At 41.6% G+C, this 16,168-nt stretch overlaps 2 protein-coding genes across 2 annotated transcripts in view; one reads left to right on the top strand and one right to left on the bottom strand.

Moving 5' to 3' along the window:
* RARS2 (arginyl-tRNA synthetase 2, mitochondrial) overlaps positions 1-592 on the top strand; it is a 32,248-nt gene extending 31,656 nt beyond the window's left edge. The window contains exon 20 of the mRNA XM_060236885.1: positions 453-592. Coding sequence (XP_060092868.1) covers positions 453-539 — 87 coding nt within the window. The 3' untranslated portion in view covers positions 540-592. The remainder of the gene's footprint in view (positions 1-452) is intronic.
* Positions 593-3,233: 2,641 nt separating this feature from the next.
* On the bottom strand, positions 3,234-15,986 carry SLC35A1 (solute carrier family 35 member A1). Its single transcript, XM_060236873.1, has 8 exons — positions 15,496-15,986; positions 13,285-13,462; positions 11,262-11,421; positions 10,157-10,309; positions 9,658-9,724; positions 8,487-8,663; positions 6,675-6,809; positions 3,234-3,702 (listed from the first exon to the last, which is right to left on the bottom strand). Exons 1-8 carry the CDS (start codon positions 15,509-15,511, stop codon positions 3,572-3,574), a joined length of 1,017 nt encoding a protein of 338 aa, XP_060092856.1. The 5' UTR covers positions 15,512-15,986; the 3' UTR covers positions 3,234-3,571.
* Between the last annotated feature and the right edge of the window lie 182 nt (positions 15,987-16,168).

Below are 16,168 nucleotides of genomic sequence, written 5' to 3'. Positions count from 1 at the left end.
ACTTTTTAGATTGCAGTTCTATATTAACGCACATGTACCATAATGCCTGAAAGTCAGCATGCCAGTTTTGCACAGCAGTCCGCTTCACACATTACAATTTGCATTTTTGTAGAGTAGGAAGTAAGATTCATTGCAGACAGGTGGGTGGGGTATTACGAGAGGATATTACCTATGTCTGGTTATTTTTATGGACATATAGTAAGAGCTCAGAATACCAACACATGTGTGCTTCGTGTGTACATATGGATGGTTTCACAATTTATTTGTTAAGACTAAACTACAGACAATTGGTACAAACTGGACATTTACTCCTGTTCTTACATTAGCTTCTCAAAGTGTTGTTCCAAACCAGCTCTCATCTGCCTGAAGTCTTTTTTTCCCTTGAAGTTGCTTTTAAAAGATGGTTTTAAGAACAGGCACATCTTGATTGCCTTTCCCCATCTGCTCTGCAGGCAAGGATCTGTCTGTTCCAGGCTGCACGCTCCATTCTGGCTAATGGAATGAAACTTCTAGGAATCACACCTGTAACTAAAATGTAATGAGAAGGCTTTTTCAATGTCTGCCCTAAAATATATGTTTCAAAGACTAGAAACTGGTGTGTGTGTGTCTGGTTTTTTGTCTTCACACTTACTTAGTGTGAATTATTTTTAAGTTTAAGGAATAACTGTGTGCCAAAAGCCCTCTGGTTATGCCATTCAGCAGACACTGGGATATATGATAATATCGCTGTTAAAGACTGTCAGTACTGCGATGCTGTCATACTGCCATATGGTCTTGTGCTTTGGTGGTGCTTATTCTGTGGAATGACCATCTGGAAATAACCTGATTTTGAAGGATGGTCAGCAGTTTCCTTTCTGTCCTTCAGAGGAGCTGCTTTGCTAATTTCTCAATAACTTCAGCCTAAGCACTGCTAGCTATTGTCTGACTTCTAAGCAATGTTGTAAGGTAGGGCTACTCAGGAGGGGCCTTTGATGACAAAAGTCGCATCGTCCTGCTTTAGATTTTTTTTTAATTTGCAAGCCACAGAAGTTGCCTTTTTCAGAGGAAATCAGTGAAAAAGGATTTTCAGGACTTCTCCCAAATCAGCAGTTTCCCACCCACTTTCTTTATATTACATGTGGACCCATTCTTTCTGTTCTGCCATGTTATAGGAAGGAAAGAGAGCCCACGACAGTCCTGCATCCTGCCGCAACAAGAAATCTTGTGCCTGGCAGGCTTAACGGCCTGCCTCTTATGTTGGCAACCGGAGCTTCCCACAATAGCAGCAAGAGTTCTTTTGTTCTTCTAACAGGCTCAGTTGAACAGTCAGGGCCACAAGTGTGCCCTATAGAGAATGCTCCATAAATTCTGCCCTGTTTTCTTAATTATAATTTGGCATTTAGGATTAGGAAATACTGAGCAAAGCCTAATCTACCATTTTTGTCCTGTAGCAATAATTTCACAAACTCTGCCATTGCACTGAATCAAGCAGAATGGAAGCAGGCACTCTGTGACACAGAAAAGTTAAGGAAGCGGTCATCTTCTTTAACTCTTTACAAAGAAGGTATTGTCTTCTGTCCTTCTTTGGTGCCCAAACTGGCTGTTAAAGTAGCTTAGCAGTTTACTAAAATAAAAAACTCAAGTGACAAAATACAATACAAAGCACTTGTATTGTTCATTAAAGAGAAAATTCACAATGGGAGCAATGCCTGGCTACTTCCTCCCCTCCGATGATCCCCATACTGGCAGTTGCTATAAAAACAGGGTGAGAGTTATAGCTTTGTGGGCATTTAGCACTGAACGAAAAGGATTTATAGTATAACTTTAAAAATGCACATACTTCCTATGAAGTTAATGTAAGCTTTAGGTCATAGCATTCCCCCCTAGATAATCTTGACTAGCATTCATTCTCCCAGTTTCATGCAGTTGTAAGTTGATTCTTTCTGAAACAGGCCAACTTGTAAGGGACAAAATGTGTAACAAAAAAAAAAGTTTGTACATTTTCAAAAGCAGCTGCAACACTGAATGAACCATTTCCCCCTTGTATCCATTTCAGTATCATCTCGTCTGGAACAGGGGTGAATAAATACACATCTGAGAAATGTTTAATACATACTGCTTTGGCCCTTTTAAACATAAAAAGTCCCAAGTAAGTATAAGGGCTCAACCTGAAATGGCACTTAGCACTACCTAACTGATGCAAAAATGTATTTATCATTCTAATGGTATTTATACAAAATAGTATTTAAAGCCCTATCACAGTAGAAAATTCCTTTTAAAAGAATAGAAACCTCATCTGGCTATTGTAAAGAGTAATGTCTTAGATGCATCATGTTGAAAGAAAACCACAGAATCTGTTTCAACAACAAAAACCCATTCATTTTAACAACCAACCGAGAGCAGTGTCCGTCTTCAGCACCATTTCTGTTTTGCAATTCTTTTGTTTCATTTCAGTTACAACAATTTAGTTCCTCATAAAAAAGCAGTTCAATAGCTATCTGAATCTAAAAACACATTTGTCAAGGAACAATATGACCAAAATATTAAACACTGAATTACCAATTCAGTAACAGCTCTCTTTTCAAAGACATCTCAAGTTAGACATTTTTGCCTACAAAAAAGACAGTGTATCACATGTGTCATGATCCTAGGCCTAGTGAGGCCTACAGGCTCCAGGGAAGTCTGTATCAGAGTAGCTACAGGGCCTACATTTTCCAGGATCCTTTCTGTCCCTCTGACAGGATAGGTAATCATTTTGGAGGGAAAACTTGCCCAGTGGAGACCAGAGGGGTCGGATCTGAAAGAAAGGAAGTAAAAGGCCCAGCTAGAGAGGGAGTGTGGTTCTCTGAAGAGGATGCAGCCAGAAAAGGTCACTCTGGAAAAGGGTGAGCTGGGGAGATGCTGCAGCTAGGAGGGTTCCCTCATTCAAAGAACGGTGAGTCGATTGGAATTAGAGGAAGGGAACGTATAGTCAGTCACGTCAGGGCCTTTTATTTTGTTTTGTACCACACCTTTACTGTTTCCATGTTCACTGTTGCACTAAAAGCTATGACCCACTTGTTCGGTCTTGAGCACTTACAACAAACTTATTATACTGCCTGGGTCTGCATGCCTCTTCGGTCAGGTGGTTGCTGAGAAGGAAGACCGGAGTTGGGTGGGTGGTGCCCTCCCAGACAGACCCTTACCAGAGTGGTAGCAGCCAGCAGAAGGCCCTCCCTGGTCCCCTGCAAGTGTGACAACATATTCGATTAAAGTGAATTTAAATTGTGTCCCCTCTTTATTATATACAATATATTTACATTCATTTTGTTTTGGTGAGGGATGCATGTGTGAGCAGGATCTTCATATATCAATAGGGGAAACAACCGTACATGAAAAACAGTGCTTCATAACTTCCTGTAGTATTCTACCTTCCAGTACAAACTATCCGTCAGAGTAAACCTTCATTTTATCAAAAATTAACTTCATTTTTTGTTTAAGCAGTAAAGTCTTTGATAATCAGTTTAAGGCTTCTTGAAAATAAAACAAAGATCCCTCCCAACCAAATCTTCTTTATCCGTATTGTCTTTTATGTTCTTTGTGATGGCAAATGTCAGACGTTAACAAGATTCTGTTTTGACACCTTTGTTTCCACTGGCTGGATTTTCATAGTGTCTTGTCGAGGCAGCCCATACAGATAGATTGAAATGCATACAAGAAGAGCACCAAAAGAGAATGGAAGAGCTAAAAATGGAAAATAAAACACATGTGGGTTTAAACATTCTAACCCAAATGGAAACCTAAAAAATGAATCAGACCATTGTTTCATCTAGTCCAGCATCCTGTTTTACACAGTGGCCAACCAGTTACTCTAGAGGCCAACAACAGGGCATAGAGGCTGAGGCCTTCCCCAGTTGTTACTTCCTGGCACTAGGATTCAGAGGCTTACTGTCTCTGAATGTGGAGGTTCCCTTTAGTCACCACAGATAACAGTAACCTATCCTCCATGAATCTGTCTAATCACTTTTTAAAGTCATCTATATCTAGTAGCCATGAGTGCCATAATTCAATCATTTATTGAGTACAGAAGTATTTCCTTTTGCCTATGTTGAACCTACTGCCCATCACCTTCATTAGGTGCCCCAATTTTCTAGTATTTCAGGAGAGAGAGATAGTTCTCTCTCTCCACTTAACTTACAGTTAACTGCCTGCAGCTTTATGTGAATGAACGTATCAGCCCTCTCCCTGGAAATGGTCTGCAAAGTTGCTCAGGAAAGTTGTGTGGTGGCCACTGCCAGGCCTGGCCATGTGCAAGTTTGTGTGGAGGCTAACATGAGACCCAGACAAGTTGCTTGGCTTCATGCTGTCTGGAAACCACTAGGGGTGTGCAGTTGTTTTTCTCTAGGTATTTTTTTTATTCCTCCCAACAACTCAGCTCTCAGTACCAGTAAAGTATTTTGATCCAGGATTCTTCAAAAATCCTTATTTTTCCCGGGTCCAATAAACTAAAAAAAAATACAGAGAGGAAAAAAAGCAACAAAAAACAAAAGGGGCACAAAGCAGCGGATCCTACAGCCCACAAAGCTGTGGATTCTGCGGAAGAACTCTCCATGCAGGCTCAGGTGGTGCCTTTTGGCAGTTCAGTCAAACAGCCCTAAGGAGCCCCAGCTGAGCAGGTGGGGACAGTGCTCCCCCTTGACTGTTTTTCGGGCTTTCTTCTGCAGTCCCTTTAAACACCCCTGGTTTAAAGGGACTGCCAAAGAAAACCAAAAAACAGCTGAGCAGCAGAAGGAATCTGCTCCAGCCCCTCAGCTGTTCCTTGTTTGCCAGTAATAAATATATCCAGGATTTTAGGGGGAATTTTTTCTGTTTTCCCAAGAAATCTTGGATATATTTGGGATGCCAAAATACACCCAAAGTTTTTGGGGTATATTTTTGGTTCAGGTAGGCCCAAATGCACACCCCTAATATCCACCATAATGCCTGGGTGAGTTGCAAATTGCATGGAACCAGCTTTCCTGGTAGTTGGTGTTCAGCTTAGCCCCAAAGAGTCCTCCCTTCCTGCCCTGCCACAGGGGTGGACTGGTAGATCTAGGAATGAGCCCTGTCCCCTCCCCTGTGCTTTGCTATTGACAGGCACTAATGTTTGAAGGATAGCAGTATTGTTATGGTTGCCTAGCAACCCTACTAGCCACTGAATTATCTTTTCATAAAGGTGTAGGTACTGTTTCTATTAGTGGGGGGGGATTACTACCAACGTGTGTATTTGTTTTTTAGATATCATCTAATGAGCTTCCATGACACACTGGAGATTTGAGCCTTTGTCTCCCAGATTCAAGTGCGAAATTTTAACCAGTAAAGCACACTGGCTTTTGTGCAGTGGCTGCTGGTGGAATACTGATGAGCAGCTGGACCTGCCAGTGGTTGGTGCCAGGCCTGACCCTGATAAGACCTCCCTCAAATTCCAAATTAGGCCTAGGAAAGGTCCTGCTGTCCACAAGCAGTTTAGTTAAAGAAACCAAGATTTGAATGCTGACAATAAGAACATAAGAGAAGCCATGTTGGATCAGGCTAATAGCCCATCCAGTCCAACACTCTGTGTCAACCAGTGGCCAAAAATTTTATATATATATATATATATATATATATATATATATATATATATATATATATACACACACACACACTGTGGCTAATAGCCACTGATGGACCTCTGCTCCATATTTTTATCTAAACCCCTCTTGAAGGTGGCTATACTTGTGGCCGCCACCACCTCCTGTGGCAGTGAATTCCACATGTTAATCACCCTTTGGGTGAAGAAGTACTTCCTTTTATCCGTTTTAACCTGTCTGCTCAGCAATTTCATCGAATGCCCACGAGTTCTTGTATTGTGAGAAAGGGAGAAAAGTACTTCTTTCTCTACCTTCTCCGTCCCATGCATTATTTTGTAAACCTCTATCATACTGTGGCTGCCTGGCATCACTCACACTAGCCACTACAGAGGTCATTTGTTTCTTAAATGTACAGGTGCTGCATCTATTATTTTGGATTTTTAACACATCCCCGTGGGGTTTTTGTTTGTTTGTTTGAAGATTTCAGATTTTTCTGCAAACCTGGAACTTTTCTTTGGCTTGTAGAAATGTATATTTTGTCTGTACAAATTTAAGTATCTACAGATGGGATGCTGAAAATTAGATAATTGATGATGTTCCCTGAGTTGTTCCAGAACCTCTGCAAGGACGTGCTCTTGCACTACATGCTGGAATGATGGGGAAATATTTTAAAATCTAAGCATTAAGAACCAGATGCTGAAAATCTAAGCAAGAAAATATTACCATCTTGGTATTAAATACCAATACCATCTTACATTTATTAGTAAGAACCCCTTTTTCAGACTAGTGTGGTTCTAAAATGCATACAAGTTCTCTTACTGCAGAACTAGTTTTTGAACACAGATAGATTCTAGATTCCTCATTTAGAGATAGAGTTTCCAAAAGAAATGCACATTCTTTCTGTATACTGTTCTGCCAGTAGGTTGTCCTTTCAGGATTATAATTCTAAGTATGCACGCTGCCAAGCAGAATGTCAATGCGCCATTAGAGCAGTCATGCAAGCTTGTCTTAAACCATTACCTGCCAGCAAATCCCTCCCAAGATTGGACCACAAACATTTCTTGAGGTGATGAGAATAACTAAGCCAGAACCAATGCAACTTACTTATCTGTAAGCCAAAGAGGATGACTGATGCAACTGTAGAGAGAACAATGGCAGCGGCTGCAGAAAACCCTTTCATGATGTTATCTGTGTATTTAACAACAATGGAAGTGTAGAGGCCTCCAACGCTTGAAAGAACTGGGAAGTAAAAGAGACGTGCTCATTAATAAAACTTTTTTTAATAAAACAATTTTTTTTTGTTTTGCTTCATGTACAGAGATGTTTTTATTGAAATGAAGACAATCTGGGTGTCGTCTTCCATTTGGATACATAGATGGGTGGGGGTATTCTCGCCCACCCTGGAAGCTTTTTGCGCCAGCCAGGAGGTGCTAGGGCAGAGTGTGGAAGGTGTCCCTACCTCTACCAGCTGGCTGCCAAGACCATAAGCTTTGGCCCCTCCACATAAACACACATCTGGCTCACCAGGCTGCTTGCAGTCTATCAAGCCAGCTGGTGAGGGGGAGGTGCATGTTCCTCTCTCTCCTCCTGCACTTCATGACTCATGCCAGGAGGATGTGGAGGGTGGAAGCATCTTAAGGGTTATCCTTTTATTCCTTTAGCCCTTTCTTAGTGGGGCGGGACGTCTTACATTTGGGGTCACACTCCTTTTCAGGTAAATGCAATACCCTTTACCATATCTATTTTTTTCTCATAAGAGTTGCAAGTGTTGATTTTACTTATTACAGCATCACTTAAACAACCTCCATGTGTTCCAGGATGGCATTCTCTTGTTTCACATATGGCAACACCGATGGTCAAATTTTCAAAACATTAGTAAAGTTCACACTGCTAAGCAGGAATCAGTACACCACAGCCCAAATCCATATTTGCAGGTGCCAGTTTCTGAATCAAGCAATGGGCTGGATCCAGCATTAATTTCCTCTAATGCAAGGAATTTCCAACAGTAGGATAAGATTGCCTCCCCTCCTCTATCCCACTGCAGCCTGAAATGCTTCCTAAAATGCTGCTCCTGGAGACTGGAACAGTATGAGGACTGCAGTGAGCCAGAGGTCTGCAATGGCATTTTTGTAAAGGGATTAGAACTGTAGTAGAATGGAACAATTTATCTTGCTTTTACTGTAATGTCTTCTAATTTTGTAACTTCATTTTCTGCATCGTTTTGCTCCCATCGTTCTCTAACTCTGCAATTCTAGGCCTACTGTGCTTACTGTTTGTCATGAAATTACCTCCCTTCCATTAGTAGAAATCTACTGGGTCCAACCCAGTAAGAGCACTTCTTTTTTTGTTGTCAACCAACGGGGTTTCCAAGACGAGAGGAAAGAGCTGGTTTGCCTCTGTGTCACAACCCTGGAATTTCTTAATAGTCTCCCACCCAAGTATTAACCAGGGCTGACCCTGCTTAGCTTCTGAGCTCTGACAAGTTTGGGCTAGTCTGGGCCATCCAAGTCAAGGCTAAGAGCAGTCTGATGTCCTGTAATTCCCATCAGTTCAACTTGGAGGAAACTAATTGGATGATATGAAAAAACAGCATATAGCATGGATGGGTGAGAATACAGTAAGATGAATACAGTAAGAAGGAGTGACGATCATGGCTTTTGCTACTCCAGACCTGCTTTTGGCATGGAAAAACCGCACATCCTGCTCAGAGAGGGTGTTTAGGAACCAACATACCACCCCACCCCAGTAATTTACTTAAACATCACAGACCATGGCGAACTTGGTATTTACTGCTCAGTGCTGCTGATCCCACATAATTCCAAATTTGATGTCGCACACCACTGGCCATATGTTTTTTAAAAAGTTTCAAGGGCCAGGCAGCTAGAATTTAAGACAAAGTGTGAACAAAATACTTACATATGACAAACCAGACGTAATGTGTATAGCCATTAAAAAAACCCTTCTCTATTACTTGAGCTCCATCGTACATGTAGACACCAGCTAAGGTCACAGTAATTCCAGAGAGGTACATCTGAATGTTCCTGACCCATAAAGATGTATCTGAACTCTTCAGCACCTTCTCAAAATATACTCCTGAAAGGGGAAAAAAAGAAACAGAGCAGAAATCAGTCAATTCTAAGAACAGAAGGTTCAAATACAACAGGAATTTTTAGCCTCGATTTCCACAGTTTACCATGATTTTAGTGAGCTTAGACTGGAGTAACTCTGCATAGGACTGCACTGTCAGCCAATGAACCCGGCTGAATAAAATCCTTTTCAATGCTTTCAAAATAGAAAACATGGCGGATGTTCATAGGCTCTCCTTGTTTCCATTCTCACTTTGCAATAGTTAGAATTATAAATGAGACAAACTGGCATGAACCTTTGGGCCTTTGTAACAAACATGGCTAGCAAGATTGATCAAATGAATGCATGCTGCGCTGATGTAAATATGTATGGTAAGAAAGCTTTCATGGAGAACTTGGCAATGTCTGCCACAATGTCTGCCACTCCTGCAAAATGCCATTGAACAGAACTGCTTTTGAGACACACCTAACTTCCATCACATGCACGCAAACAAGAATGCAATGCACAGACTCTTTTGAATGGTATTTGCATGAGAAGTCAAGCTTGATAGATTCACTACCGTAGCAACTGCAGCCCTCTCTCCCAGTCCAGGCTTCTCTTTCTCTCTCCTTTCATTTCCTGCCCTCTCCACAACGGGCCAAAAGAGCTGAAGTTCAGCTTTATCTAAAACCTTCTTCCCCTTCTTATATTACTTTTGCTGCACCAGAGTGGCTGCCACAATGCAAAAATGACTTGAGGAATCCCAGACCACACTGCAACTCCTACCCATGGAAGCACTGCCCTGAACTTCTGGGAAGAACCAGACTGACCTGGGGAAGAGTCAAAGCACAAGCTCTTTCTCTGTGACCCAGTGTTATCTGAGTGGCACAGAAAGCATCTGTGCTGCAGTGGCCCCTGAGGTCCAAAGGGAACATGAGGTGGGGGTGCCTTAGTTCACTGACTACCCTCAGTTACAAGGAAGCTCCTAAAACCAATGGCAAACTGCAGCAGTGTGTTTTACCTGCAAATCCTGAGCATAAAACAGCCACTGCTATTGCACCAAAGCCTATCAATGGACTCTGCTCCACCTAAAAATGAACAAAAGAAGACGTTTATGCAGGACTGCAGTGTCAGCAATTATTTTTCAAAAGCCAAGCCATGAATATTCTTTTACAATACGAGCGTGTCTTGGCCCATTCTGCTACAAATTTGTCTAGGCCACACAAGATTAAATACAGGACTTTATTTACTCAGTAAACCACTGCAGTTACTGAGAGTGCGGTTCAGCATTAAGACTGTACACAAGGCCGTGCATGGGATCTCCATAGTACAACACATAATTATCCTGAAAATCACTCAACAAAAGCTTCTCTGATCACAAAATTTTCACAATTTCATCTTGTGCGGCTCCTCTTTGAATTAAGATACCTTGCCATTCTCAACTCCACCTCTTCATATACATGTTTAGAAATCAAAAATGTTAAAGAGGTAGAGGGGAAAAAATTAGCTGTAAACCTTGCCTGAACTTTTGTAGCTTGAGCTGGTTTCCACTGAACAAGTGTAACTCCACCACACAACATAAAGACTGAGAACCACTGCAGTTTACTGAGAGTGCGGTTCAGCATTAAGACTGTACACAAGGCCGTGCATGGGATCTTCAATTGGTAGGTGACCTGATGAAGGAAAGGGGCACAATTTTATTCACTTGGGAAAAGGCCATTCAAAGCAGAACAGTATAAGCAATAATCATTTAAAGCCCAAAATGTCCATTCTGCATCACGCATTCCCAAGAGATGTTTGTTTATCTGACTTACATATTAGTCTCTGAAATAACCATATGAAGCTAGGTGGATTACTCTCAATGCACCTGTATATAACAAAGCTTTAATCTGGCCATGGATTAGCTGCTGAGCCTGAGGCTTCTTCAGAGCAATAACCAAAAGACTTGGCAAATTTTATCACTAGACACTTTTTGAAAGATGGTCTATTAAAGCCTCCTGAGGTAAGGGTACTCTGGAATAGCATTGCCAGATGTCAGCTTTTACTTGTGAACTTCACTACTGAAACATTTGTCTTGAGAGCATCCATAACTTTAGCTATGGTTTCAACTAGGGCTTTTTTTTGTAGCAGGAATTCCTTTGCATACCCTCTTGATGTAGCCAATCCTCCAAGAGCTTACAGCAGGCCCTGAAAGCTCTTGGAGGACTGGCTACATCAGGGGTGTGTGGCCTAATATGCAAAGGAGTTCCTGCTAAACAAAAAGTTCTGGTTTCAATATGCTTGGATGGTTTTTTCCTTCCATGATTTGCTTGCTGGTGGTATAAACTGACACTGAAAGTACCATGTTCAAGGTGATGTCATGCAAACTCTGATGCTGTAGTCATGGGTCTGGATCTAACAGGAATTATTCCCAGTCATGGAGTACAACCTTCTTGCTTCCACTGCAGCCCTAATGTCTCCCAGAAGTAGCATCCAGGGGACATTTTGGGCTGCAGCAGGAGGAGAGGGGGAGTCATGCTCCATGGATGGAAAACCCTTCTGTCTGTGGAAACACTATTTTTAACATGAGCGAACTAATCCTTATCTAACCATACGGGACTCCACAGTTTATTTCCTAACAATTACCTGGTAAACTGCTGCATCCAAATTGCTAAGAGCCAGAAAAGCCATGTTGTTCTGAATGGCATACACAACAGATGGAACGCTTAATTTGAGTAGTTCTTTAGGACTGCCCAACACATTTTCTCTTAAAGAAGTTAACAATTTACTCAGGCTTCCAGTCTCTCTGAAAAATAACAAAGATTTGAGTACAAATATTACTGTAGCTTCTTATTGGCAGTTAAATACTGTAGAACCAGAATTTCCCAGAAGTAGTCCTACACAGGGGTCTATTCTAATAATCTTCCAGGAAAATGTATGCCTAAATAGATCACTAGCTGCATGCCAGTAGTTAGAAATAAGTTTTCACAAACCACTAACACCCATTAATTGCCCTGCACCAATCCAGAGGTCGTCTTAGCAAGGGAAATTAAAAGCCACCATTGGTAGGAAAAGCAGCCTTGTTGGTTTTCCTAGTAAGGGTGCACTAAACTCTTCACTTGACAGCAAGACATTAGCCAAACAAAGCAGCTATCTTTGTCACCCTGTGTGTGCCTGCAAACAGTGTTCCCTCTAAACTGGGTTAGTGTGAGTTAATTCACAGTTTTTAGCCTCCAGTTCACACATTTTTCTCTTAGGTCAGGAAAAATGGCCCCAGAGAAACCAATTTATGCAGTAGCTCACAATTTTAATGCCAGTAGCTCCTGAAGCAAAATTTTTGCTCATAAGACTCCATAGTTTAGGGAGAGTACTACCTGAAGGACCTGTTTTTCAGCTTAGTAGCACAAAGGCTGAAGAGTTAGGGAAGCTACCTTGTTTTTTTTCAGACTAAATGCAATGCTTAACAGTTATTCATTCAGCACAGATGTGGTGCTTAATGATGGTTAGTGGAACCCTGATTTGAGAGCATATTTAAAGCCATGGTTTCACAATCTGGTTACTGATTGGTGCTCAGCCATGAATTAGGTGTTCAGACATAATACTTCACCAAAACAAATTACAGTGAAGGGTTATGTCTGCGTAGGACTAAAGCCACTGGCTATTTATCCAAACAAGCAAACCCTGGAGCTTTTTGTGTGCACAGGTGCTCCAACATGTACATCCCCAATGGATGTACAGAACTCTCCAGGAAGCTAAAATCAGTGAAAAAATAAGCACACATGGAGAAGTGTGCATTTTTTATCAGAATGAACATCTGAAATTAAATTTAGGCATACAAAGCCCAAAATGTCAGGGTATTAGGTCATACTGTCATCTATATGCCAGGAGAACAGACAATTAGGTTTATGTAAAAAGCCTGCATTGCAGTTATTTGCTCAAAGTATGAGAGTTGTCTGGGTAGGCAGCAATCTTGGAACAGCAGAGGGTATAAAGAGATAGGGAAGGAGCAACTTTCCTAGTATGAGACACATAAACTAGGCCTATTTCATATAGGGACAAACTGCAACATCCTATCAAGAAAACAATATGAAACAACATGTTTCAAAGAGCTACAGTGATCTATAAGAAATTTGCAGTTGCCATCCTAGGCAAAAGCAGCCCAACTTCTCTTTTCTGTATACTCTCAGTCCCTAAAGTTCCACTTTTGAGATCTTTCTATTCTCCAGCATGAAAATACAGGTTTTTCTTGATCGACTCTAGGACTACATGCCCAGATCAACCTTCATAATTTCAAACCAGGAATCTGATCTGAACTTAATTTATAGTGACATCTTGAACTTTATCCAAAGAGCATTCAACAAGAATAATTCAGACTACTACACCCATTTATTTAACTGTTCAAAGGCAAGATTTAGAAAATGACTCTAAAACCTGTCTGTTTTCTCATGCATTGAAACAGAACTTTACATAGTTTTTTTTGGGGGGGGAGCGGTGTGGGGAGCGCTAGTATATGCCCACAGGGAAAAAATAACACTGAAGCCTAACTAAATACTCCAGGGGAAAATATCAACGTTTAGAATACAAGTGAAAATTCAGAAAGAAATTTAAATGGTACTAAAATGAGCAATTGCACTATTCCAATCTGACAACCAGCACTCAAATTACTTACTTTGCTAAAATGCCCAAACTTAGAAATAGCTTGATAACTTCTGCGATACACACGGCTGTGCTTGAAAAGTATAGAACTGTTCCTGTCGTTCTTGTGTATCGCAAAGCTACTGTGTAGGTTGCAGCCACCAAGGTCATCACCGTTAAGTAGTACAGTTTTAATAGCAAGCTGACATTTTCTGGAGGGAAAAACAAACAAAAAACACTTTTCTGTAAGACAGGAGACTCCAAACCACCTTGACAATATAGTGCTGTACTGATTTGCCATCTTGAATTTAGAAAATAAGTCTGCTTTTCAAGCTACTGCCCTCTCTATTCAGGGTCATGGGGTGGGGGAATTAGGCTGCAGCATTTGGGGGGTCCTGGTCACCCACAGGTCTCATGGAGCAAAGCAAGCCATGCAACTTTTAAATATATTTGGGTTGGGATTGGGTGGTGTGGTGATGTGGACCCAAAGGGAATTTTATCAATGTGGGGGGGGGGGAGGAGATGTCTATGGTGACTTTCAGCTGTTTAGATTCCAAACATCAATGATCAGCCTGGAGCAAGAGCATACATCACCAGAAAGCATCTGAAGATAATGTAAAACAGCCACAATGATGTCTTATTTGAGATACAGCTCTACAAAAATCCAGTTCTCTACCAGTTTGGCTGGAGAAAATTATTGCCAATGATGGGGGGAGCTGCTCTCATTTCTTCTCTGAAGGAGCTAACATGGCAGAATCAGCAGGTTGTTAATATGGAATGGAGAATGAAACTGAAGATTCCTAATATTAACTGTCAGGGAGGTGCATTGGCCTCAGATAGATGGATTGCTTTATATACATTCTTCTGTTAATTTAATGCTGCATACATAGATTATTATACTACTAATCTGATAGTTATGAATTTCTGGCTCCTATTATTTACATTTTAATCCTTTACTGAGCTACACCTTTCATTGTGTAAACATTCCTGCAAGGTATAGTTTCGACATTGGCCTGTTATAATCATGTAAACTAAGTACATCCTGGAGAAGACAAAATCTCATTCATTCTTAAAGGGTGTTTTAGGACTGAAATAAAGCTGTTTTTTGGCAATATATTCCAAGCACAATGTCAGGAACAGCAAATTCATTCCAAGTGTTATGCATCCTCCAACTCTGTCCTGGAAAAGCAACAGAATTGTCCAAGAAAGTGCTGTATTTCTACACATTTTACAAGCCCAAATCTTAAAAATAATTTTACAATTGTACTTTTTGCAATTCAAGCTTGTAAAGTGTTGTAATAACAACACTGCAGCTCAAATATCTGCACAGATTGGTGTAAGCCCACAGCAATGAGCCCATGAAATTTGCAGTTTTACCCAAGTCTTCAAAACTAAAAGGAAATTATTATGACATATTATGTTACAGAAATGTTCTCAAATTACATTTTTCACATCCGCTTACATCTATGAGGATGTCCTGATATTCTAACATGAAATACCTATCCTCATGTCATTTTTTTTCTAGTCTGAACAATATACCTAACTGGAGCCAGATCAACTGAATTACTGTCTAGATTATAGCACTGGGATGAGGGGGGGGGGGGGGGGAAGGGAGGCACTATCGCAGCTTCACACATGGCAAAAATTCAATCTCCTTGTATGAAAAAATAACATGAAAGGCAGCCTCCTGCTTAAGTAGTTAGTCACAGGCAGGATTAGCAAGATTTCCCCTGGATAAACTGGTGAAAACTCAAGATCCCAACAGAGGGTGATTTGGGAGCCAAATACTTGAAGGAATGCACCTCCCCCCGCCCCAGCTACGATGATTTTCCAACACCCCAACCTAGAAGACGATTACAGTGGGGCTTGTGCGAGGGATTCCTCATATGGTAAAACTCATCATCTTCCTCCTATTTGACAGACAACGGAGAATTAATATATTGCTCGTTCCGTAACTGTTCCATTATTCTAGAGGAGTGACACACACGGGGTAGGAACTCAAGCCAACCACACGTGTATCTCTTTTCCACGTCCTCTCAGATTGCTGGTTCTTGAAAGCATCTGATTTTGGGAACATCCTTTTCAGCCTCTCCCCTCGCACCTCAACGGAACAAAAGGGCTTCTTTTTGTTGTTGTTGCCAGAGGAATGAGGGGATAAGAGGAGCAAACACCCTCCAGGTTGTGCTTCTCTTGGAAGGGGCGAGTGGTGCGGAAAAGGGGGAAAGCAGAGGAGTCTTTCGCTCACCTTTTGCAGGCGCCATGGTAGCCCGCAGGAAGAATCAGCTGGCGAAGGTGCAAGCTAGCCCCACCCACCTCGGCTCCCAGTGCACCATAGAGACGGAAAGGGTCCGGCTAGAACGGAGAGAACGCGCGGGATTCAACCATAGATCCCCGAACAACGGACTGCCCAGCACGCCATTTTCTCTGACGACACCGGAATGTTGATGAAAGCATCTGAGAGTTATGCGCCATAGAGGCTCAGGAAAGAGTGTGCTGAAGACTCAAAGGAGTCCGCGCTCTGGTCTTCCTGACTATTCGTATCATTGTAACCGGTTCCTCAGAGGATTTGTAAAATCTTTGGTTGTAAAAGTTGTAAAAAGTAATCATAATAATGTTCCCGCGGCACTTCAAATGTTAAGAGTTCGTTCCAGCACAAACTTTAATGGATTAGAGCTTGGTTCGTTAGCTGCAATGTTGAAGACGACATTGGATTTATATTCCGCTCTCCACTCAAGAGTCCCAGAGCGGCTCACAATCTCCTTTATCTTCGTCCCCCACAACCGAAACCCTGTGAGGTGGGTGGGGCTGAGAGGGCTCTTACAGCAGCTGCCCTTTCAAGGACAACCTCTGCCAGAGCTATAGCTGACCCAAGGCCATTCCAAGCAGGTGCAAGTGGAGAATCAAACTCGGTTCTCAAT

Source organism: Heteronotia binoei, chromosome 1 (assembly GCF_032191835.1).
Source record: "Heteronotia binoei isolate CCM8104 ecotype False Entrance Well chromosome 1, APGP_CSIRO_Hbin_v1, whole genome shotgun sequence".
Lineage (NCBI taxonomy): Eukaryota > Metazoa > Chordata > Lepidosauria > Squamata > Gekkonidae > Heteronotia > Heteronotia binoei.
This window is presented reverse-complemented; position numbering and strand designations above follow the sequence as displayed.

Coding starts and splice junctions, on each gene's coding strand:
- SLC35A1 (XM_060236873.1), bottom strand. Junction 10,310..11,261: donor TGGATGCAGCAGTTTACCAG/GTAATTGTTAGG, acceptor TTCCTTCATCAG/GTCACCTACCAATTGAAGAT. Junction 6,810..8,486: donor TTACGTCTGGTTTGTCATAT/GTAAGTATTTTG, acceptor TTTACTTCCCAG/TTCTTTCAAGCGTTGGAGGC.